This window comes from Podarcis cretensis, assembly GCF_951804945.1.
Source record: "Podarcis cretensis genome assembly, chromosome: 10".
NCBI classification, from domain to species: Eukaryota; Metazoa; Chordata; class Lepidosauria; order Squamata; family Lacertidae; genus Podarcis; species Podarcis cretensis.
Window position 1 is genome coordinate 9,188,758 of NC_137179.1, and position 24,864 is coordinate 9,213,621.

A 24,864-nucleotide genomic window follows, 5' to 3' on the forward strand; every position below is an offset into this window, starting at 1 on the left:
AGAGAGTATTACTGAAGAAATGTGGCCATATAATATCTGTTACCAATTTTACTGTCTTTGGTGTGGTGTGATTACTCCTGCGCTCAGAACTAACTTCTCAGGCAAAGCTGGTTCTTAACTCAGTTCTGGGAGTGACCTTTATCTATTAGTGCATTTTGAACATGCATAAGATGTTCTCATCTTAATACCTTGGTCAGTTCCAGAATGGCTTCTGTCCTTTGCAAATAATAAATGCATGCTATGGTTGCTTAGAAATGTGCTGAAGTAGAACCTGGACAGAGGGTTAGAGGAGACCCTGCAAAGATAATAGTACTATCGTCCATTCCAAAGCCCGCATATACCACCAATTCTCTTGTAGGAAAATAAATGTCAAGAGGATGGAACCAATTTTCCTCCTTTTAAACTTGTTTTTCTCTATGAGACTGCCTTGGGTGAAGTCAAAGCATTAATGCATCTCGCGAAGCACTGCGTACTCTTGACAGTTCTCAAACGTCTTTTTGTTCTCTGCCCATGTGCAGATGCCAGCAGCTATTTTAATTAGGGCTTCACTTCTAAAGAAAACAAAAGCACAGTGTGCAGCTTGCTCAGCGTGACACCCGATTGGAGCCGAAACAAACCACAGGGGCGGCTTTGTTTTCATTGTGGTCAAGAATAAATGATAAAGGCCTTGCCTGCATTAATGCAGTCAAAAGCTGCAGAACATTTATACAGTTTTGTGATTTTAAGTAGACTTGTAAGTTAAAGTTATATAAATGTCACTGCACACACACGAATCTAACCTTAACTCTTGGAAACAGCTTTATTTACTCTTGCAGGAAGGATGTTTCCTACAACAGATAGTTTGGACCCAGCACATAGCAAGTTTGTAGGAAATAATGTCCAGGTGAGATGTTTGGTTGTGGAAACCTTTTCTTCTGGAAAAGCTCTGTTCCTAGTGTCAGATTTAATTTTCAGTCATTTATTTCAGAAATTTCTATTCCCCCCCCTTGCCATTCTTGACCCCAGTTCGCATTGATGAATGCATAAATAAATACAATACCCATCCCAGTAAGTTACTTAGGTAAAGGGACCCCTGACCATTAGGTCCAGTCGTCTCCAACTCGGGTGGCGGAGCTCATCTCGCTTTACTGGCCGAGGGAGCCGGTGTACAGCTTCCGGGTCATGTGGCCAGCATGACTAAGCCGCTTCTGGCGAACCAGAGCAGTGCACGGAAATGCCGTTTACCTTCCCGCCGGAGTGGTACCTATTTATCTACTTGCACTTTGATGTGCTTTTGAACTGCTAGGTTGGCAGGAGCAGGGACCGAGCAATGGAAGCTCACCCTGTTGCGGGGATTCGAACTGCCGACCTTCTGATCGGCAAGTCCTAGGCTTGTTGTTGGCAGTTCCATTCAAAATGTTTGAATCAGAACTGTAGAGTTGGGACCCAAAGTCTCCTCTAGTCCAACTCCTTGCAATGCAGGAATCACAATCCTAAGAAAAAATAGACCCCCCCCAACCCTTATATCTCTCGGAAAGAAAGCCATTGTCTCACAATTCAACTTGCTGCGTTTCCTTGGAGTAAAGAATTAAAACACTTTGCAATTCCATAGCTATTAAAGGAAAACCTACAATCTTTCCACGTGCAAATCAATTCCTGCTTATTCCTCCAGCTTTCTTCATTTTAGCTATCTAATTTAGGAGACGGGGTTCACTTTACAGGGGTCCCTTTACGTTTACCTAGGGCGTCTGCTGTGCATGCAAAAGTCCAATCTCTAGCATCTTCAGGTAGGGCTGGGATAGGATAGACCCCCTGCCAGAAATCCAGAAGAGCTGCCAGTCCGTGTACGCAATATGGGGCAAAAGGCAGGTTCCCGTGTTCCTGTAAGAGTGCACTTCATACTGAATCAGGAAAGCAGCAAGAGGGAAGCAGGCAAAAGCTTCAAGTATAAGATAGTAAAATACAGTCTTGGGAGCACAGCGGGGGCATAGATGGGAACTTATACAGGGCCCTAAATCTGGTCTGGCAACCTGGCACAGAACACTATTTTAAAGACTTGTTCTCCTCTGCCAGACTGTCGCATATGAGGATCAAACCTGCAACCCTGGCATTATCAGCACAATGTTCTAACCAACTGAGCTGACACAGGCTTCTCAGGACAACCTCTTTATGGAGGATTGGTTCCAATTTGCTTGTACAAGCCTTACTCAGAGGTTAGACTGTTATGTACTGAAGTTCTCACCCTGGGCAAGCAGGGGGATACTGTAGATAGTTTTCACTCAGGTCCACATATGCAAATAAGGAATTGAAAGTGACGTTCAGTGATTGGATAGTTACAGAAAGTGGTTACTGTTGCGTTGTAGTCGAGCTCTATATAAGCAGGCTGGCTGAACCCTTCAGTTCAGTTCAGTTCTGACCTGTGAATAAACAAGAGCTGGTTGAAGAATCGCTGTGTCGTCTGATATGTTCACCCACAACTTAACATAGACTATGCCCAGACTTTATGGAGGGCTTGTTATGATTTGTTGGCAGGGAGGCTATTATGACAATGAGCATTCATCCTCAGTTGGTTGAATCTCACCTGTTAAAGTGGGGGGTGATGGGAAATAGCAGTGGCAGGCCCTGGAAGGGCAGAACGCTGGTTTCTGGGAGGCATACAATAAACATGAGCTGTATTCATTAAAACAAAACAAAAACAAGAGTTGGGTCTGATCCAAGGCACTGCTGCATGCATGCTAAGGCTTGCCTTGAAATGCAGCCTAGTTCATATGGAGTGCAGTTCCAATGCTACCGATTGGCCAGAAGTTTGATAAGAATCTACTGGTAGATCCAAGTGATTTGCAAGAGAGTTGTAAATATTTCTGCCTCTCAGTAGTTGAGCATTTGTAAGCACAACTGAATTTATATAAATACTTCTGGGATGACTGGTTCCCCGTCGTCGTCGTCCCCTGCTTATTTCTCAAGCTCCACAGTTCCTCATTTGTTTTTTAAAAGTTTTTATTAGTTGTTTCCAGAGAAAGGCAGAAGGTAAATCAGGATCTACTTACTGGTAGATTTCTGGGTGACTTACAGTAGATCAGCAAGGATGTTGGACTCCCAGTTGTTAAATAGCAACAGTAAAGTTATCAAAGCTACCAGCATGAGTTTGACCAAACAGTGGGAGGCAGTGGAAGACAGGAGAGCCTGGCATGCTCTGGTCCATGGGGTCATGAAGAGTCGGACACGAATAAACAATTAAACAACATTTGCTAGGAGGTGATGGGACCAGTGGCCACGAGCTTAGTTTTTTTGATGTTGAGCTTCAGACCATATTTTGCGCTCTCCTTTTTCAACCTCATTGAAAGGTTCTTTAATTTCTCCTCACTTTCTGCCATCAAGGTTGTGTCATTTGCATATCTGAGATTGTTGATATTTCTTCTGGCAATCTTAATTCTGGCTTGGGATTCATCCAGTCCAGCCTTTCGCATGATGAATTCTGCATATAAGATAAATAACCAGGGAGACAATATATTGCCTTGTCGTCTATGTGTGTGTGTGTGTGTGTGCATACACACACACAAACTCACAAACACACAAAATCATAAACTTGGCATAAACTTTCGAAGATCAGAGACAACACAGATGAGGGGGCAGGAAAGAGAGCATACATGCTCACGTGTGCAATCACACTGAAAAGACCGTCCACGTATAGCTAGATGAGCGCTATAAGAGGTGAAATGTAAACAGATCAAGAGGTCTAATAAATACTCGCGGGGTTTGTGTTTTGAGTCATGCGCCACTAGGGGTCAGCAGAGAGCTTCCTCCACCCTACGCAGTTTGCGCAGCGCCAGTAAATGGCTTTGTCTCCTTCAGCGCGCCGCCCGCTCGAGGGCCGTAGCGTTCCCATTCTCGCCTGCGTACGCGGCTGGCGTAGACTTCCTCCCGCCCGTAGGGTCGCCGGAGTCCTTTGCCTGGCTCCTCCCACCCGGCCGCCCGGCGTTTGCGCAGCCGCCGTTTCACCCTCTTAGCTCGCCGCTCTTGGCGGGCGCTTCGAGGGAGGAAGAGCCTGATTGGTTCGCGCTGGCCGTGACGCGGGAGCTCTTCCTTGGCCGAAGAGGAGGCGCCTTCTTCGGCGTCGGGTCCTACGCGAGGCCCCGGCTTTGAGGCCTGCACGGAAGGACTGGGAGGCCTTCGCCGCGCGGGGAAGAGGTAAAACGCCAGGCTTGAGTGGCTTCGGAGTACGGAAAGGAATCCAGCCTGAGAGACGGCTGTCGCTCGGTTTTTTTGAAGGGTGTGCGAGAAAGCGGTTAACCGGAGAACCGGGTTTGCTTGCCTGCTCCGCCTCGTGACAAATAATCGCAGCCTCATTTCGAAAGGAAAAGGGAAAAAAAAGGTTAATTTTAAACATCGGGTCCCTCTGATGGGCTTTTTTTTGCGGGCAGTAGCGTATGTTCCTGAGCATGTGCAGAGCGCCTCTCAGTCAGCAATTAGAAACATCGGAAGCCGCCGTATACGCAGTCATAACTTTTGGGTCCATCTAGCGTAGTATTGCCAGTACGGACTGGCAGCAGCTCTCTGGGGTTTCAGGCAGGGAGTCTCTTATTTATATTTATGCTTTTCAGGTTTATACATTTTCACTAATTGTACATTCATTTTAACATTTTAAAACTTGACTTCATGCCCCCTCTTTCTGCGGCTCCTTAAATTTATTTTGAATATCTTCTGCAAATCCTAATTAACTTAATTTGCTCATTTATTCATCTACTTTAAATATATACTCTTATAAAACTGCAGGTTACAACAGTGCTGCCAACGTTCTTCACTGTTTACAATTTATCTGTAAATATTCAATAAAGCCGTTTCCATTCTTTTATAAAAGTATGTTATCTTGGTTTCTTATTCTTCCAGTAAGTTTTGCCATTTCTGAATATTCCATAAGTTTTTGTATCCATTCTTCCTTTGCTGGGACTTCTACTTCTTTCCATTTGTGGGCTAGTAACATTCTTGCCAACCTAGCAGTTCGAAAGCACGTCAAAGTGCAAGTAGATAAATAGGTACCACTCTGGCGGGAAGGTAAACGGCGTTTCCTTGCGCTGCTCTGGCTCACCAGAAGCGGCTTAGTCCTGCTGGCCACATGACCCGGAAGCTGCCTCCCTTGGCCAGCTCCCTCGGCCAATAAAGCGAGATGAGCGCCGCAACCCCAGAGTCAGCCATGACTGGACCTAATGGTCAGGGGTCCTTTACCTTTACCTAACATTTTTGCTGCTGTAGTTGCAAAGGCAGGGGATCTTTTAACAGCCCTGATGGGGATGCCGGGATTTGAACTTGGGGCTTTCTGCATGCAAAACTGATGCTATACTAATGAGCTAGCAACAGTAGGAACATTAATAAATAGGAACATAGGAAGCTTCCTGATACTCAGAACTTTGGATCCATTTAGCTCCATATTGCCTGCACTGACTGGCAGCAGCTCTCCAGAGTTTCAGGCAGGGATCTTCCCCAGCCTTGCTTGGAGATGCCAGGCCTTGAACTTGGTACCTTCTGCATGCAAAAGTGGTGCTCTATACCACTGGCCCTTCCTAAGAACGTAAAGGTAAAGGGACCCCTGACCATTAGGTCCAGTTGTGGCAGACTCTGGGGTTGTGGCGCTCATCTCGCTTTACTGGCTGAGGGAGCCGGCGTACAGCTTCCGGGTCATGTGGCCAGCAGGACTAAGCCGCTTCTGGCGAACCAGAGCATCGCATGGAAACGCTAGTTACCTTCCCGCTGGAGTGGTACCTATTTATCTACTTGTACTGCATGCTTTCCAACTCCTAGGTTGGCAGGAGCAGGGACCGAACAACGGGAACTCACCCCGTCGCGGGGATTCAAACCGCCAACCTTCAAATCGGCAAGTCCTAGGCTCTGTGGTTTAACCCACAGCGCCACCCGCATCCCTCCTAAGAACATAGGAAGTTGCTTTTTACAGAATTGAACTATCAGTTTATCTACACCAGGGGTTGGCAAGGTTTACTGGCCATGGGCCGGATCACTCCCATGGAGATCGTCTGTGGGCTGGACTGTTGCAGCACGATGCTGGAAATCGTGTCTGCGCATATCCACAGCACTGGAAATCGCTTCTGCGCATGCCCAGACGCCGGAAATTGCGCCTGCGCAGAAGCTATTTTTGGCGTCTGGACATTCGCAGTCACGATTTCCGGTATCTACATGTGCACCAGGGCTGGGGCATCTGTGGAACTCATGGGGCACCAGCTGCCATGAGTTCCAGCCATTATAGGCAGTGGCCAGGAATCATGGGAGTTGTAGTCCAGTATCCTGAGGACTGTAGGTTCCCCTCTCCTGGTCTGCCCCGCAGAGGACTTTAAGGTCCATGAATAATCACAGTTTAGAGGTTCCAGGCCCTAAGGAAGTCAGATTATCCTCCACCAGGGCAGGGCCTTCTCAGTGATGGCTCCGACCTGGTGGAATGCTCTGTCCCATGAGACCAGGGCCCTGCAGGATTTAACTTCCTTCTGCAGGGCCTGTAAGACAGAGCTATTCTGCCTGGCTTTCAATTTGAACTTAGCCTGATCTTTTATTGTCCCTTCCTTCCCTTCCCCTCCCCTTTTTATGAAGATTACCCGCTCTGGGATCCCACAGCTAATTCTCCCCTGGTCTCCTCGCTGGCCCAAATAGGACTAATTTAGCCAGCTAGCCCTGGTGATCATCAAATGTTTAGTGGATGGATTTCCCCCCTAAATTGATTTTTGAATTCTAAATTTATTGTTCTTCACGTTTCATACTGTATTTTATGCTGTTTTTTGTTGCATCAATTAGGTGTTTTAAATTTGTTGTTAGCCGCCCTGAGCCTGGTTTTCTGAGCCGGGAAGGGTGGGGTATACTGTAACAAAAATAAAATAAAAAATTATTATTATCTCTGGGCAACTCTTAGTGGTAGCAGCACGCCTGGATTTCATTCTCGGCCCTTCCTAGAGATTTCGGGGATTGAACCTGGAGCCTTCTCGGTGCAAAACTGATTCTGCACCACTGAGCTATGACCATTCCCAAATAGGAATGGATGAAAGTTAAGGAAAGGCCATTCCAGCTGAACATCAGGAAGAACTTTTTTGACATTAAGAACTGTTTGACAGTGGAACAGTTGGAGGTTTTGTATTCAGGCTATTGTGCACCAGGGCAAGACCTCAAGGGCACCACTGGCAACTCTTGAGTAAAATGATAATATGATTTGTTCCTTCTCATCCTCTCTGATTCCTAGCTCTGAGCTCGAAAGAAAATGTCGCTTTATGATGATTTGGGAGTGGAGACCAGTGATACGAAAACAGAAGGCTGGTCCAAAAACTTCAAACTTCTGCAGTCTCAGTTGCAAGTGAAGAAGGCAGCTCTGACCCAGGCAAAGGTACAGTGAAAACTCTATTAGAAATACACTGTCCTAACCTTGACGAAAATTAAAAGCTGCTTCAAAGTGCTTTTGAAGTGCATAGCTTATTGAATAATGTAAAAATTAGCTAGCCACTGAATTGGAGCCCAGAAATGATAATTGAAAACAGGAATTCAAGCTCTTGGGTTTTTGGATCCTGACCCTAGAGTGTTCTGCCTTAAATAAACTGGAAAGGTTCGATTTCGCTTCTCAGCATCTTCATCTGAAATTGATATCTTGCATCATCATTCAGTCTCCGGGGGCTGTTGAATGAATCATGTGCATTATGATCCTAATACCTTGAGGCAGACCAAATTACTGTAATTTGCAATGTTACATCACCTTCATCTTGTTTCCTGTATTTGAAAATCAGGCTTGAATAGGACAAGGGCATCTCCCAGAATTCGGATTCTGCTAAAACCTGAGCACATGTTCTGAGCATTTTCCCACCCATCTATTATCCACTTTGGTTTTTGAGAGCGGTATTCTTTTTTTACTTTGCAATTTTTGGGGTGTGACAAGACTTCCCCCGCCCCGCAAACAAATTGCTTAATGATCTAGGGTGGAATGGAACACGGGACATTTTGCAGAACAGCAACATTTCTGGTGCTGAGTGAAGTGTCTGCTTGTGATGTTCTTACTTAGCCAGTGTGGTGTAGTGGTTAAGAGCGGTAGTCACCTAATCTGGGGAACCAGGTTCGCGTCTCCGCTCCTCCACATGCAGCTGCTGGGTTGACCTTGGGCCAGTCACACTTCTCTGAAGTCTCTCAGCCCCACTCACCTCACAGAGTGTTTGTTGTGGGGGAGGAAGGGAAAGGAGAATGTTAGCCGCTTTGAGACTCCTGAAGGGGAGTGAAAGGCGGGATATCAAATCCAAACTCTTCTCTTCTTCTTCTTACTTTAGAGTCAGCGAACAAAGCAAAGCACGGTCCTTGCTCCCGTGATTGACCTGAAGCGAGGCAGTGCATCTGATGAGCGACAAATTGTAGACACCCCTCCTCACGTGGCAGCTGGCCTGAAGGTAAGACTGGAGCTGCTCCGAGGCAAACTGGTCTTTTTTGGCCGGGGCTCATATAGTGGAGTCCTAAATGCAGAAAATTGCCAGCTAGGAAACTGTGAGACACTTTCATCATGATGGTTTCTAAAATGGATCCGTGCAATAAAGGTGTTAAGTGATAGGGATCTTTAAATGACCTTTTATGAGACTAGTGCTGTCACACTTTTGCAAACACGTTAATGTGATAATGCCTTAATGTTTTTAAATCTTAAGTCTCTCGAAGACCTTTTAGGTAACAAGTGGCTAGTAAGTATAAATAATAAGTACAGTAATAATAATACTGATTATAATAATAACAATAACGTGTTATCTGAATACATTCAGTGGTACTCAACCTTGGGCCCCCAGATGGCCTACAACTCCCATGATCCCTATCTCACAGGACCAGTGGTCAGGGATGATGGGAGTTGTAGGCCAAAAACATCTGGGGACCCAAGGTTGAGAAAGGCTGTAAGATGATTGGTTTGTACCAATTTGTGCAAAACACTCAACAACAGTAACTAAGGGAGGATCAACCAATAAAGTTGTATTAACAGAGTCAGAAAAATATGAATGTTAGCAGGAACAGTGGCTTGCAGACAGCTGCAACAGTCAGCAGTGTAAATTTTAAGCTAGGTCCCCAAATTCGTACGAAGGGGGCCTTTGACAAATTGCCTAACGGTGTGTGTTACCTGATGAGGCTCCAAGGAAAGTGTTTCACAGCCTTCGTACCATCTCTGAGTAGCACTGTTTCTAAGTAGCTGCCATATTATTCTCCCGAAGGTATAATAATTGGGTACTCTTGCAGAGATCTCCTCTCCCACAGGGGAGCGCAAGTGGGGAGGGCATTGTTGTGCTCAGGTCCCAGTTGCAGGATTCCTATGGGCATCTGGTTGCCCACTGTGAAAACAGGATGTTGGGCTAGAGGGCCTTTGGCTTGGTCTGGCAGTGGTCTTCTGAGAGCCAGTGTGGTGTAGTGGTTAAGAGCGGTAGACTCGTAATCTGGTGAACCGGGTTCGCGTCTCCGCTCCTCCACATGCAGCTTCTGGGTGACCTTGGGCCACTCACACTTCTCTGAAGTCTCTCAGCCTCACTCACCTCACAGAGTGTTTGTTGTGGGGGAGGAAGGGAAAGGAGAATGTTAGCCGCTTTGAGACTCCTTCGGGTAGTGATAAAGCGGGATATCAAATCCAAACTCCTCCTCCTCCTCTTCTTCTTCTTCTTCTTCTGATGTTCTTGACAGAGATAGGTTGAGGTTCATAAGGGAGTGGATGCTCTTGAAGACGTGTTTGCCTGGTCCTTTTCACGGCTTACAAGCAAGAGCAGGCACCATGAAATGAAACCAGAAGCAAACTGACAAAGCAGCGCAGTTTGGGTGGGCAAAATAAATACCATACGGGCAACAGGACCCAAAGGGCGCTGGGTGCTTTTATCAGACAGGATTACCGCTTCGGAAAGGGTCAAGCAGACAGTTTTCGTGCAGACTCCGTGCATCCAGGTCCAACCCCAGCTCCTCTGGGCGCCATAAGGGAATGCAGATCTTGGCCTCATCCCGATTGCAGATCAACATAAGGGCAGCTGTTGACTTTGGTTTTGGGGGAGGTTGTTTTTCTGTATGTTGGGTTTCGAGAGGAAATATTTGGGATATACTTTGAAAGTGAAATCGGCAGCACTCGAGGAGGCCTCTCACCTGTTGCAATTTCGTTGGCTAGCTTTCATCAGCGCTTCTCCCCCTTCCAATCCCAGGACCCCGTCCCCAGTGGCTTTTCTGCAGGAGATGTCTTGATTCCTTTGGCTGATGAGTATGACCCCATGTTTCCCAACGATTACGAGAAAGTAGTAAAACGCCAGCGGGAAGAACGGCAAAGGCAGCGTGAGCTGGAGAGGCAGAAAGAGATTGAAGAAAGGGAGAAGTAAGTCGTCTGGGCTGTAAACCATCCACCTACATGCTTGTCTTAGCCATTTTGATGGTGTCAAAGTCTTTACAAATTGAATAATTTTGTAAGACATCAGTTCACCTTGTAAATCCTTAATTAAACCTGTGATACAGTTAATTCACTTGTATGGGCACGTTCGCTACAGGATATCATAGGCTCTCGGGTCCTGTTTGTATGAGGAAGTTGGATATCAGTGCACCCAAGTTTTCACCTTTCAGAATAATTTTCCTTGGCATTTGAGATCAATGTACAGTAAACCAGTATTGATTTATTTCTGTGTGAATGGTATCTGGACTTGCCAAAGAGCTGCTTCAAATTGTAAACACTTGGACAGAAAGAAGTAACCCATCATTAATTAGTGTAGTCCTTTAGGGGGGGAAATCAGTTTGTGCCCAGAGTTTGGATAGAAAGGAATTACTCTAATAAAACTGGTAGAGATGGATTCCGTAGGAACTATGCCAACCCTTGCAGCAAAAGAAAAACAGATAGTACCTCTGAAATGCATCTGTAAACATCTGTATTTCTTGATTGTTGTAGGCAAAACACACCCTGCATTGCGAAGTGTGCTCTGTGGGTTCCCTGCACCTGAGGATTGTCATTTTAATTTCTGTTTTAATTTCAAGGAGGCGCAAAGACAGGCATGAGGCGAGTGGATTTTCAAGGCGGCCGGATCCAGATTCTGACGAAGATGAAGATTACGAAAGAGAGAGGCGGAAAAGAAGTAAGGAAATCCTAGTCGCGGAGCTCGGCCATGGTTAGACACGGGAATCTCAGTTAGATGTGATGGGTTCTTCCCCTTGCCTGGAGACCAGTGTTGGTGCCCATCAGGTTGTGGCATCTTCTGGGGGCCTCTTGGGGCTGCCAGCCTCCTTGTCATGTGTGGTCACCCAGGGGCAGCAAGCCATTATGGTGATGCCCCTAGATAAGTTCTCTGGTGGGCACGAAGAGCTCCCTGCAGCCCTTGAGAGCAGACGTTTTTTGTTGGCAGCACTGTAGCAAACTGCTGCTGCCACCTGGTTAAGTCTGCTCATGAGTGAGTGTAAGAGAGGGTACGCAGTGGTGCCAAGCAAGGAGTTGGTTAGTGCTTAAGGACTTGCTGAGAACAGAAAGTTCAGGGTCTATCAAAAGCTGGAGCTGCTTTTCTGCACCAATTGTGGCTGCTGATTTATCTCTATTTTGTATAGCAAGGGTGGCTTCTCTCCCACCACCCAGACCAGACAACCCCATCATGTCCTTGATGATATCAGTGTTGCAGCCCTCCCCACCCCAAACACACACAATGGGTTTTGGTGGCAGAGGAAAGGCAGGAATGGTCTTTTTCTCTCTCCCAGTAAAAATCCTTTGCAGCATCCAGTGCTTAAACGACAAGACGTTCCATAGCGATGACTATGGCGATGACTTTGAAGGTCATGGCTTGGGGAAGTCTTCCATGTAGCCTTGGTTCTGAATCTGTAAAAAGGAAATGGCAGTGAGACTGGTTGTGGGGTTTAAAGCAAACCCTGATTTCTGAGCGTGCCATTTAAATTATCACCGGCATTGAAGAGGCAGCAATGGAGAAGTGGGAAATAGGGGACCACCTAGACATTTCCAACTATCAAAAGTTTTCTTCAAATTTACTCTGCACCTCTGGGTATAGGGCAGTATATAAATTCAATAAATAATAATAATTTTAAGTTGCCAGCTTTAGTTGGGCTTCCTTCCTTTTGGGAGCTGGAAATAAATAACTTTGTAATGGAGATCTTGCAGAACACAGTTCCCAATTGTAGAGGGCTTTATTGCTTGAAGAAATATGCTCTCTTGTGCTTCTCGGCATCGTGTCATCTCTCTGAGCTGCACTTTTAATTCCCTGGCTGACTTTGAGCCATGTTAATCTCACCAAACCTCTGGCTCTCTTCCTCCCATTATGCTCTCTTCTTTTGCTGTTGTGCAAGAACCCATTTCCATTGGGATCGGTATTGGCAGATGCACAGGACAGGTGACTGGTCGCAGAGTATAAGGAGGCCTTTATTATGCCCCAATCAACCGAGCAAAATCACCTTGGCGGTTTCTTGCTGGGTGTCTTATTTCTGGCGTGGAACAAGCTGTGCCAGACCTTGGGGGTCTGAAGCCTCTAAAAGGGGGCTCTGTGTTTTTCTCACACACATTTTGAGGAAAGGGGCATCTGGTGGAGCCATATTTCCAAAGACCCTGGGCTTATACCTTTTAGGAGCCAGGAGTGGCAGAAACCAGCGGCAAAGTGATAGAACAGCTACACACCTCTCTGATATCCCACTCCCTTCATATCAGCGGCAATGTATCATCAAAGTTTTCATTCTTTTGGTTGATTGTAGCCTGGGGCTTATGGGTTGTAGTCCAGGACATGCTGGGCTTTGGGGATGCTTTCTGGCTCCAGGTGCCTCCCTAGGCATTGATGCTTTTATCACTGAAGTTGAGTGCATTGAACTAATAATTATTATTATTATTTTATTTATACTCCCCAGCCAAGACCGGGCTCAGGGCAGCTAACACCAGGTATAAAAACAATTGATTAAAAGACAACTTAAAAACAAGATTAAAGTACAACATTAAAATGCAGCCTCATTTCAGTAGAAACTCAAATCAAAAAACTTTTGGGGATGTAACCGTCAAATCTTCACCAAGGCCAACTATGCAGACTGGTCCTACATGGGCCAGAAAAAAGCCAGGGAAGTCCCCAAATAAGAGTTCCATCACAGAAGGAGAAAGGAAAGAGGGGGAGTGGATCAAGTTACGCATATGCGGTGTAACATCTCTTTATCCCATCAGCGCACACGCCTAGCCTGTTGAACTTCCAGAAAGACAGTTACCGTTGAGTCCATTGCAGCAAAACCAAGGAAGAGTCTCTGATTCTTGTGACACCTATTAAGTCTTGCAGAATCCTTCATTCTTTTTCATGCAATTGTTTCCTTTCACAGGTATGGGAGGAGCTGCCATCGCACCACCTACTTCTTTGGTTGAGAGGGACAAAGAACGTATGTTTAATTTTTTTTCTTTTTTAAGTTGCTAATGCAATGGCTTTCAAAAATGTCTTGCCTTCAGCGGATGCTTTCCAGAGACACCTGGCTGCTGTGGATGTCTGCCACAAAACCCCAGGGCACTGCAGATAATATGAGGACATGCTCTAGGGATGCTCACTTGGTTTCTGCAGGGCCCTGGACCAGCCTCTTGGGCCTCTCCATCACCTTGTGCAAACTGAAATTTATTCTTCACAGGCTGCAAGCCTGTGTATGAGTTGTAGCCTTTTGGGCTGTTTGGAAGGGGTGTTCACGTGAATGAATTCTCCCTGCCAAAATGAAAATAATCCCTGCGCACAGAATGCTAGCACATCAGGAAGAACGCTAGGCTAGAAAGACATCTTCTCCAGGCTAGAAAGACATCTTCATTAGGCATTAGTCCTGCTAGCTGGCAAAGCCCTGGGACTCTGAATTTACCTGTGGCAGCTTCCTGGGATTCTTGGAAAACAAGAGAAGCATCTTCCATTTCTGACTCCTCCAGGTCCAGTTATCTGGAAGTGAGCTGCAAAGGGGTGTGTGCAGGTGTGATGGTTGGGGGAATGAAGCAGCTCATTAAATGTAGCCGTCGAGCTGAGTTGTGCAGAAACAAGTCAATGTTCAAGGTTGCATTGTGGTTTTCTTTTTAAGCTTGAGAAATTCTGCACTCATCCATTAGGTGGCACATTATTTATGGTGGGTGGGACGCGGGTGGCGCTGTGGGTTAAACCACAGAGCCTAGGACTTGCTGATCAGAAGGTCGGTGGTTCGAATCCCTGCGACGGAGTGAGCTCCCGTTGCTCGGTCCCTGCTCCTGCCAACCTAGCAGTTCGAAAGCACATCAAAGTGCAAGTAGATAAATAGGTACCGCTGCAGCGGGAAGGTAAACGGCGTTTCTGTGCGCTGCTCTGTTTTGCCAGAAGCGGCTTAGTCATGCTGGCCCCATGACCCAGAAGCTGTACGCCGGCTCCCTCGGCCAAAAAAGCGAGATGAGCGCCGCAACCCCGGAATTGGTCGCGACTGGACCTAATGGTCAGGGGTCCCTTTACCTTAGGGAAAAAAATGGATGAATGGGGGATTGTCCCCACCCCCAGTGGTATATTTATTTTGAAGAATTTGTCTATTCTCTTGTGCTGATTCTCATGGCACTACAGCCCCTTTACATTGGACCTCTCGCTTGCCATTACTAGCTTCGAATGACGTTTGCGCTGGATCAGGTGTTTAGCAGGCAAGATAATGGAGAGGTGGGAGCTGGAACTTATGAAGCTGTTCAGTTATCTGTGCAAGCGAGTCAGGAAACGCATGTCAGCCATAATGGAAATGCATGGTTTTTTCGGCTTAATGTTCAACGTCCCACTTTGCTTCCAGCTGTATCGTCGTCGTTCCCGTATGAAGAAGAGCCCAGGCCTCGCGGTTCATCATCATCCAAAGCAGCCATTCCTCCCCCGATGTATGATGAGCCCGAGAGGCCTCGATCCCCGACAGGACCCAGCAATTCCTTCCTTGCTAACATGGGGTGAGCGAATGCAACCATTTCGGCACTTCCTACAAAATGCCAGGAGGGGGCAGTGGTGGCCAGTACTGGGGAGCAACCCTGCAACTTCTGCATGCACGATGGCATGTAAATTGTCATGCACCTTCTAATAACTCCAGTTTTGTTGTTGAGGTCAAGCCCAGTGTCCAAGAGGTGGAGCTACAGTTCCCAGTAGCAGTTCCGGGACTCCCCTTTTATCGAGCGAAGCTCTCTCCGGACGGAGAGGCGAGTGGCTGCGCAATGGCCACATAAAGCAGGGAGATAGTTTGGGGACGCTGCATGTGGGCCACATGCTGTCTGCCGCTGATTTCTGTTAATTTGGCATTTTGCAGCACCACGAGCCCTGGTGGCTGCTTACCTGGGTCTTGCAAGCAGCAGGGGCTGGTGGTGGTGGTGGTGGAGGGACGGTGAGCAGCGTGCAAAAGGGCTCCGGAGAGGGGCTGCTTAAAATGGTGGCCGCTCGAGCGCTGCTGCTGCTGGCACCAACAAAGCCCAGCCCCCTTCCTCCTCTAGGCAGGGCAGGGAGAAGGCATGAGGAGGGAGGGAGGAGGTGCTGCCGCTGTGTGAGGGAGAGGGAAAGAACGTGTGCGCTGGTGATCCATGCAGCAGTTCCAGGACTGTCCACAGGCCGGATCCAGAAGGCAATCTGGCCCGCGGACCTTAGTCTGCTGATCCATGGTCTAAGATAACTGAATTCAGCTCCTGACCTCAAAGAGGCACAGGTTTCTTTAGAGACCTGACATTGACTTTAGCCGCCAGAGCTCCGTGCGGGCTGCAGTTCCATAAAACTACACAGGGATAGCTCGGGTCAAGTGCAGTCTGCAACGAAATCTTTCACTGTGTCCCTCGCATGCATGTTGATTCTCTTCTGCTCCAAGACTTGGGGAACTGCCTTCATAGGCTGTACAGTGGTGCCTCGCAAGACGAAAAGAATCCATTCCGCGAGTCTCTTCGTCTTGCGGTTTTTTCGTCTTGTGAAGCAACCCTATTAGCGGATTAGCGCTATTAGCGGCAAAGCGGCTAAGTGGCTATTAGCGGCTTAGAAAAAGGGGGGGAAAGCGAAAAAAATCGCAAGGCCCGCAAGACGTTTTCGTCATCCGAAGCAAGCCCATAGGGAAATTCGTCTTGCGAAGTGCCTCGAAAAACGGAAAACCCTTTCGTCTAGCGGGTTTTTCGTCTTGCGAGGCATTTGTCTTGCGGGGCACCACTGTATATGCAGTTACTCCTTCCCCTCCCTGGTGCATGAGATCTTGCATGCACTTGTTGCTCTACTGTTCAGGAGTGGGGATGTTGCCCCCTTTTGTAGAGCTGTGGCGGTCCAAATCCCCACGATGGGGTGAGCTCCCATTGCTCGGTCCCTGCTCCTGCCAACCTAGCAGTTTGAAAACACGTTAAAGTGCAAGTAGATAAATAGGTACCACTCCGGCAGGAAGGTAAACTGCGTTTCCGTGCACTGCTCTGGTTCGCCAGAAGCGGCTTAGTCATGCTGGCCACATGACCCAGAAAAACTGTCTATGGACATCTCGGCCAATAAAGCAAGATGAGCGCCGCAACCCCAGAGTCGTTTGCAACTGGAGCTAATGGTCAGGGGTCCATTTACCTTTACCTTTAATTTATACTTATGGATATAATGGCTCCGTCCTCCTGCCTGCAGTATGCTTGAATCTTCCTATAACACACAGATGATCCTGCTATTCCTACAAAGTCATTGGCACTAATTCAGCTTTGAGGAGATGGGTGACATCAGGCATGGAGTTCAGCTTCCTGACTTCCTGAAAATCTAATGCTGGTTTTACGATGTGGCAGGGAAAAGGGGTAGAGTCCCGAGGCAGTAGAATAGACTGTTCCCTTTCAGATTGCAAGTGGTGGCTCACAGTTTGGTACGCTCCCCAGAGAGAAATATCCTTCCAGCTAACAAACTGACATAGCAGATAGGTTCTGTTTTACAGCTTTCCCTCTGATCTGCTGTTCAACAACAACAACAACAACAACAACAACAATTGCACAGAACATTTTCTTCAAGGATTCATTCAAAAATGGATTACCTTTACTTGCAGTCTGAAGTGATAAAATTCATTCTGCTATCTTATTCTGTTTCGTGTATAACTTAATTAAAAAAATAAATAAATTAAAGCTCCTAGCCCTTACAGATTCAAATATACTTGAAATCACCTGGGCAGTGCTTCAGGAAAAACAAGGAATGGGCAATTAAGATTGTCAGTGTTTTATATACTTCCTTTCCCTTTGTTGTGCTTATAATAAACCATGCAAAATGTTTAAACAATAGAGAATAAATTATGAAAAAAAGAACAACATCATGAAAACTTGTCTTATGAACAGTTAGCTTGGAAATAAGTTTCTCTTTGGACAGTCTATCACTGATGATGATACAGTTTTGCTTGCTACCCCAGTTTAGTGAACAACTGTAGTTCGCTTGCGATATTTCAGAAAAGTAGCTGAATCTTGCTTATTCCCTGGGTGTATTCATTTTGCTAAACGTTTCTAGATAAATCTCGGGGGCTGCTGTGCCAGTTACCATTTTAGCATTTAATGCTGCAGAGGATCATCTGATCCAGCCCCTGACTAACACATCCATTCTATCACCTGGTTTGCATGTAACGCTAAGCTGAAATGTGGCTTAGCAGGAATGAGCAAACATAGGGTCTCCCAGAGAGGAGATCGTTGCTTCTTTGCTGCTCCTTGGTAACTTCGTTAGCTCCTTGCACCGAGCCAAGTTACAGTTTGGCTTAGTGTTTGAATCCAGGCTCATGGCTTAGCTCCTGCCTGAAAAACCAGAAACTTTGCCCTGTAGTTTGTAGCTGGTGGTGTGTCTGGCAGAGCTAAACCACAAGTCCAGGTCCAGATGACTTGCTAAGCCAAAACATGGTTCAGCTCCTCATAGCGACAAAGCGGCTGCAGTGTCCTCATTTGGAGCTGTACGCTTGCTCCTCCGTGCCGAGCCAAGGTTTAGTGCTGCAAACGAGAGCTGTGTGATTTCCCAAGGGGTTGCCCACTCAACCCGACTCTGTTTCATCTCCAGAGGCACAGTGGCACACAAGATCATGCAGAAATACGGCTTCCGAGAGGGCCAGGGTCTCGGGAAGCACGAGCAGGGCTTGAGCACGGCGCTGTCGGTGGAGAAAACCAGCAAGAGAGGTGGCAAAATCATTGTCGGCGATGCTGCTGATAAAGGTAATTTGGGGAGACTTCTCCGGAGTAGGGAATAACAATGTTGACAGGTGGGCAGCGGTGCTGAGGCAGAAAGGTGGGGTGACCTCATGCTGCACGGACCAAGTGCTGATCATGGGGGACACTTAATAATTAACTGCCCTCTTGGTTTCCATTCCTTTAATCAGCCTTGCATTCCCCTTTGTGTCCACCTGTAACAGCCTTAACTGAGGCTTATCTGCTTAAGCCTTTTCTTAAAGATCAGGTTAGTTCCTTGCTCTTGGGTGATTATTTGCCCCCTCGGGACTTCAGAAGTGCTGCAGAGCCTTTGGTCTGACAAATGGAAAAGTTGAGTTGCCATCAATCTGCAGTGGTACGCTCTGCCTTGTCCTTTTCCCTCTGGGCCAGGAGGTCTCCAGTAGGAGTTACTGCTTCATACAGGCCCCATAGAGCCTTACATTGGGAATGCTTTTGGGTTGTAGTACTTCGAGACATCTGAAGGCAGCCCTGTTTAGGGAAGTTTTTAATATTTGATGCTGTATTGTTTTAACACTTGATTGGGAGCCGCCCAGAGTGGCTGGGGAAACGCAGCCAGATGGGCGGGGTATAAATAATAAATTATTACTATTATTATTATTTGAGAGTGTGACGTTCTCGGTGCTTTTTTCCTAGGAAAAAAGTGCTGGTTCTCACCAACAAACAGGGGCATAGGGCCAGCGCACGCGGGAGCAGCGTGGCTGGATATCAGGGCTGGGCAATGAGGACAGGATAGCTGCTTGATGTTTCCTTGCCTGCCCACCTGCCTATTGGTGAAGAGATCTCCCCTGCCTGCGCAAACACTAATCAGGCTTGGAGAAGGAGGTGCGATGCTCTAATGGGGTCCAAGAGCCCTCCCACCTCACCCCCCCCCAAAAAAAGTTGGGGGTCCTGAATACCATTGTGTACTGCCAGAAAAAAGGCACTGGTTTGTTGTGTTTTTGTATAGAGCGGTACCTTGGTTCTCGAACTTAATCCGTTCTGGGAGTCCGTTCCACTCCCGAAACCATTTGAAAACCAAGGCGCGGCTTTGGATTGGCTGCAGGAGCTTCCTGCACTCAAGCTGAAGCTGTGTCAGATGTTCGGCTTCTGAAAAACGTTCACAAACCGGAACACCTACTTCCGGGTTTGCGGCGTTCGGGAGCCGATTTGCTTGGCAAATAAGCCATTCGAGAACCAAGGTATGACTGTATGCTGTTGGAAGCTGCCCAGAGTGGCTGGGGCAACCTAGACATGTGGGCAAGGTACAAAAAAATAAATTGTTGTCCATGGTGGGTGGGTGTAATTAAACCTAGCAACCATTCCCAAAGGTGGTTTTGCTCTGAGTATAACTTAGCCTGAATAGCTCTGTTGGTTCTGTTCTCTATGGTCTGAATACCCACGCCAGATTCCTAGAATCACAAGAACACCCTCAGCCCTTCCTGGGTCAGGATTAAGCTAGCATGTGATTGCTCACGAAGTAGCGATCCAGTATTTAATGTTGCCCTGTTCCTGCTTTCTTTCTTCTTTTCTGCATAACAGATGCCTCCAAGAAATCGGATTCAAATCCCTTAACAGAGATACTAAAGTGCCCTACCAAAGTGGTTCTGCTACGGGTGAGTCCCCCGTCCCCTCCAATCTTTTAATTCGTGTGGATTAAGCCTCTGGCTGGTATTACAATACAGTGGAACCTTTACTCACGACCACAATCCGTTCCGGAGGCCTGTCCGTATGGTGAAACGGGTTGCAGGTGCAGGCAACAATTGCATGCTTCTGCACATGCGTGAACAGTGATCACTGCTCCTGTGCATGTGCGAACGGTGGCAAACCCGCCGGTTACTTCCGGGTTTGCCGTGGTTGCAACTTGGAACGTCCACGAGTGGAGGTGTTGCGATCACACAGGGTCCCTGGACATTTAACGGTCTATTGATCCCTGCGCCACCACTGTGCTCGCTTCCCTGTTGCCACCAACCAGTGACTCTCTGGTAAAACACTGAGTCCAGACAGTTGTTAAAAGTGAACCAAAAAAAAACAAGTTTATTTTACAAACATTAACAAGTTTATGGTTTCTCCAATAATATTCCTGTCAGTACCTTTAGTTTCTTTGCTGGCCTATGCCTTCCTACTACCTTCTGACTGATCATCTCAACTGTTTGACCGACTCCTCTTAACAAATTCTCTCACTCTCTCACACCAGACTAGCTCAACCCACAGACTTATCTTCTCTGTCTCTTCTAACTCCAGACTGTCTTCTCAACCACCCTAACTCTAACTCCTCAAAAAAACCTCGTGCTTAAACCTTATACACAGTTAACTCTGCCCCCTGGTTAGTTATTTTACAATTAGTTAACCCATTCCCAATGAACCCAGTATGATGTCACACACCTAGGAGGGCAAACGCCACAGGAGGCAGTTATAAGTAGAGGTTCTACTGTATGCACGGAAGCCATGGCTCATAGGTTGCAGGAGAATGTTGTTCTGTGGACTTTTTGCAGGATTGAACATCCATCACGAGAAAGCGATCAGAAAACTGCTCAGCTGTATGTGAGAGGATATGGATGAACAGGGGTGCTCTATAGTGGGCCTTCAGTGAAAATATTTAAATGCCTTCTGCAGTCATTGCCCAGCATTTGGAAAACAAAACACACACCCTAGTGGGGGAACCAGTTGTGCTTTCAGCCTAAAACAGCGTTTACACCAGCTTGGGGTTTTCCACATGTTTTGGATGCCAACCCCCATAAGCCCCAGCCAGCAAACTGGTGGGAGTTGCAGGCTGAAACATCTGAGGCCAGCACTCAATGGTTGTGACATGGCATTTGTGGGGGGCACAGGGGCAGTTGCCCAGGGCACAAAATTGTTAAGGGCGCCAAATTTTGACACCCGGTGCTGCCTCATTACAGCTGCGTGCTTCCGTTGATTCTTCTTTCATTATATCTGCAGCTGGAATCACCCGCAGACGCTGTTAGGCAGTTGAATGCGCATGCAAACTCGTGACAGTTTTCCCCGCTCGCACCCCACTTCCGCTCAGCCCTGAGCTCAGGCAACCCACGCTATGCCACTGGCCCCCTCTTCAATTGGATTTTTTCTTTTTTGCAGAATATGGTCGGAGCTGGGGAGGTTGATGAAGACCTGGAAGGCGAAACCAAGGAGGAATGTGAAAAATACGGCAAAGTGGGGAAGTGTGTCATCTTTGAGGTATTAGTTGGCATCGTTTTCTATAGTTTCCTCACCACCCCCCCCCCAGCAACAAATATGTTATAAGCAGTGCACAAAAACAGAAGCAAGAGAATACCTGACAGGGGCTTACAACACATTAAAAACACAAAACATTGGCAAGAAGGAAATCTGTGGAAATCCAAAGTTACTCCACCATGAGCTGAAAATCCTCAGAGTAATTATATAGTTATATAAATGCCACAATTCTATAATTTCATTGTACATTGATCAAAACACATCTATTATATAGTTAAGAAAATACTGGAAAATACTGGAAAATTATTTCAGTTACCAAGAGGTTGGGTTGTTGTTTTTTTACTAGAATGCAAAATAAAAGGCATGCCAGTTCTGTTGGAAAAACTGTTATTTGTTTGCATTCTTGCATTCTCCCCCACGTTGTATGGGACGAAGCTATAGACCAGTCTAATTAAGATTCGCATGGCTTTTCCTTGTAGAATTTCAATGCACAACTTTTCTGAGTTCAGCATATTTAATCAAGGAATGTGACATCCTTCTTTCTGAACAGTTAAAATTGTGCTTCACTTGTATACATCAGGCTACAATCTTCAACTGAAAATATTGCCATGACACAGCACACCATTTGACCCTGGAGTTTGAGCGCGGACTGATGTTTCTTGGTTGTTTGGCTGTCCTGTAAACTTTGCTAAGCTGGTCATTTCCCAAACCACCTGAAGCCCTTCAGACTAGGGCAGCACGGACTGCTCTTTTCAGCATCTGTCGTGCGTCATCCTGGCAGCCGCCAAACAATCCGATACTGGTTCATACAGTTGCTCCAGTTTTACATATCTAATCCTAAGTGTGTCAAAAGTCAATCCGGCAGGCAACCTGAGTCGGTTGGAATTTTGAGCTGAAAGGAATCCTTGGGGATCACTTGCTCCGTGTCCCAGAATGCAGACAGAGTTTGTTGTGTCTAAATTGAGAGAGCCAGTGTGGTGTAGTGGTTAAGAGCGGTAGACTCGTAATCTGGGGAACTGGGTTCGCGTCTCCGCTCCTCCACATGCAGCTGCTGGGGGACCTTGGGCCAGTCACACTTCTCTGAAGTCTCTCAGCCCCACTCACCTCACAGAGTGTTTGTTGTGGAGGAGGAAGGGAAAGGAGAATGTTAGCCGCTTTGAGACTCCTCCGGGTAGTGATAAAGCGGGATATCAAATCCAAACTCCTCCTCTTCTAGATTAACGCCTAGCAATCTTTCATCCATTAAAAAAAATAAAAATCCAAAAAAACCTCCCACCAAAATCTATTTATTTATTACATTTATATCCTGTCCTGAATCTAAAGAGTTTGAGTCAGTCTGTGTTGTTTGTGTCCCCTCCAAAATCCTTACAACAACCCTGTGAGGTAGGTTAGGGAGAGAGATTGTGGCTAATAAATAATTCCTAATCATGATTTTTCCCCCTCCAGACATTCGTTGGATTTAAGTAGCCACATATCAACTGCATTTATGGCAGCCCTTTGTCTTTTATCTAGCTGAAGCATGAGATTGATGTGGATTTATATATGATTCTTCAAAAGTAGTAATCCTTGGGAGAAATCGTAGGTTACTGTATTGCTAGGGCTATTTTATTTTCACCTCACTTTGCAATTGCGTGTTTGTTTGTTTGTTTGTTTTACTCAGATTCCAGGGGCACCTGATGATGAAGCTGTGAGAATATTCCTAGAGTTCGAAAGAGTGGAATCTGCAATTAAAGGTAACAGTCTAATAACGACCAGTCCAGTACTTAGCTCCTTATATAATATTTACATCAATATCCCACCATTGCTTCAGGGGGCTTAAGGTGGCATATGTGATTCCCTTTTCCATTCCCCATTTTATCCTCACAACAACCTTGTAAGGTAGGCTAGGCTGGGAAACTGCAACTGCTCCAAGGTCACCTGGTGAGCCGAGTGGGGTTTGAATCGTGGTCTCCCAAGATCATAGTCCAACTTCTGGCCCTGAAGTCCGTGGAACGATATTCAGTTCCATTTCTGGTTGTGGCAATATAGACTTAAGATGTGTCTCTTGAGCCTGGACTGATGCCCAGCGGGTAGACATTATTCTATGTTGCTCTTTTGCATGACGCAAAGTCACACGTCTCAGTAACCGTCAGCCTCAGTCAGCTTTGAAGCACACACGGGATTAAACACCCAATATTAGTCCTACCTCACTTACAAATATTAAAAGCATCACAGGACCATAGTTTAGAGGTCCCGGGCCCTAAGGAAGTCAGACTATCCTCCACCAGGGCCAGGGCCTTTTCAGTGATGGCTCCAACCAGGTGGAATGTTCTGTCCCATAAGACTAGGGCCCTTTAGGATTTACCGTATTTTTTGCTCTATAAGACCCACTTTTTCCCTCCTAAAAAGTAAGGGGAAATGTGTGTGCGTCTTATGGAGCGAATGCAGGCTGCGCAGCTATCCCAGAAGCCAGAACAGCAAGAGGGATTGCTGCTTTCACTGCACAGCGATCCCTTGCTGTTCTGGCTTCTGAGATTCAGAATATTTTTTTTCTTGTTTTCCTCCTCCAAAAACTAGGTGCGTCTTGTGGTCTGGTGCGTCTTAGAGAGCGAAAAATACAGTAACCTCCTTCCCTCGGGCCTGTAAGACAGAGCTGTTCCGCCTGGCCTTTAATTTGAATTCAGCCTGATCTTTTATTTCCCTTCCCTTCTCTTCCCTCCCCTTCCCCTTTTATGAAGATCACCCGCTCTGAGACGCCACAGCTAATTCTCCCCTGGCCTCCTTGCTGGCCCAAGTCGGACCAATGCAGCCAGCTATCTAATGCTGGCTATCTAATGCTGGCTGGGATTATCTAATGCTTATTAGATGGATTTCCCCTAAATTGATTTCTGAACTTTGAATTTTATTGTTATTCATGTTTTTATACTGTATTTTATGCTGCTTTTACAATTAAGTGTTTTAAATTTGTTGTTAGCCCCCCTGAGCCTGGTTTTTGAACCGGGAAGGGTAGGGTATAAATAAAAAAATATTATTATTATTATTGCCCAGCTTGAACTGAAATGGATGCCCTCGTTAGCGTAATCTAGTGAACTTTCTCCCACTTTTTCGCCCATTTTCTAATAAGAAGGAATGTATCTCTGACTGGTGAATTGCTCTCTCAGCCTTTGATGGGCATTAAAAATATTATTATTATTATTATTATTATTATTATTATTATTATTATTATTATTATTCCAGCCGTTGTTGACCTGAATGGAAGGTACTTTGGCGGACGAGTGGTGAAGGCATGTTTCTACAACCTGGACAAATTCCGAGTCTTGGACCTTGCGGAGCAAGTCTGATTTTCCTTTCCCCTCCCCGAGCTCCCCCACCCCCACCCGGAGGCCAAACACGGATGCATCACGCCAGGAATCTCATGTTCTTCAACTCCATCCTGGGATTGCAGCAAGAGACAGCGTCGTTTAGAACAAACTGGAACTAAGTCCTTGAATGGATGTTTCTTGTTCGTTGTGTTGGACTGTTTATATTTTATTGTGGTAGAAAATTCCATAAAGATAATTGCCCGTTTTTCTTTAAGATCCAGCTGTTCTTTGTTTGCCTTCTCAAGAATCCTCCTGTAA

At 46.4% G+C, this 24,864-nt stretch overlaps 1 protein-coding gene across 3 annotated transcripts; it reads left to right on the forward strand.

Annotated features, from left to right (window-relative positions):
- Positions 1-3,982: 3,982 nt before the first annotated feature.
- On the forward strand, positions 3,983-24,820 carry RBM17 (RNA binding motif protein 17). Of its 3 annotated transcripts, XM_079992902.1 has the most exons (12): positions 3,983-4,167; positions 7,214-7,354; positions 8,280-8,396; positions 10,158-10,324; positions 10,972-11,069; positions 13,282-13,338; positions 14,725-14,872; positions 17,931-18,082; positions 19,616-19,689; positions 21,170-21,268; positions 22,926-22,998; positions 24,482-24,820. In XM_079992902.1, the coding sequence occupies exons 2-12, from the start codon at positions 7,232-7,234 to the stop codon at positions 24,583-24,585; spliced, it is 1,212 nt and encodes a 403-aa protein (XP_079849028.1). In that variant the 5' UTR covers positions 3,983-4,167; positions 7,214-7,231; the 3' UTR covers positions 24,586-24,820. The 3 variants fall into 3 exon arrangements, with proteins under 3 accessions (XP_079849028.1, XP_079849029.1, XP_079849030.1); XM_079992903.1 differs by lacking the exon at positions 3,983-4,167 and having other exon boundaries at positions 7,195-7,354; XM_079992904.1 differs by lacking the exons at positions 3,983-4,167; positions 7,214-7,354 and adding an exon at positions 7,911-8,023 and having other exon boundaries at positions 8,282-8,396.
- The last annotated feature ends 44 nt before the right edge of the window (positions 24,821-24,864 follow it).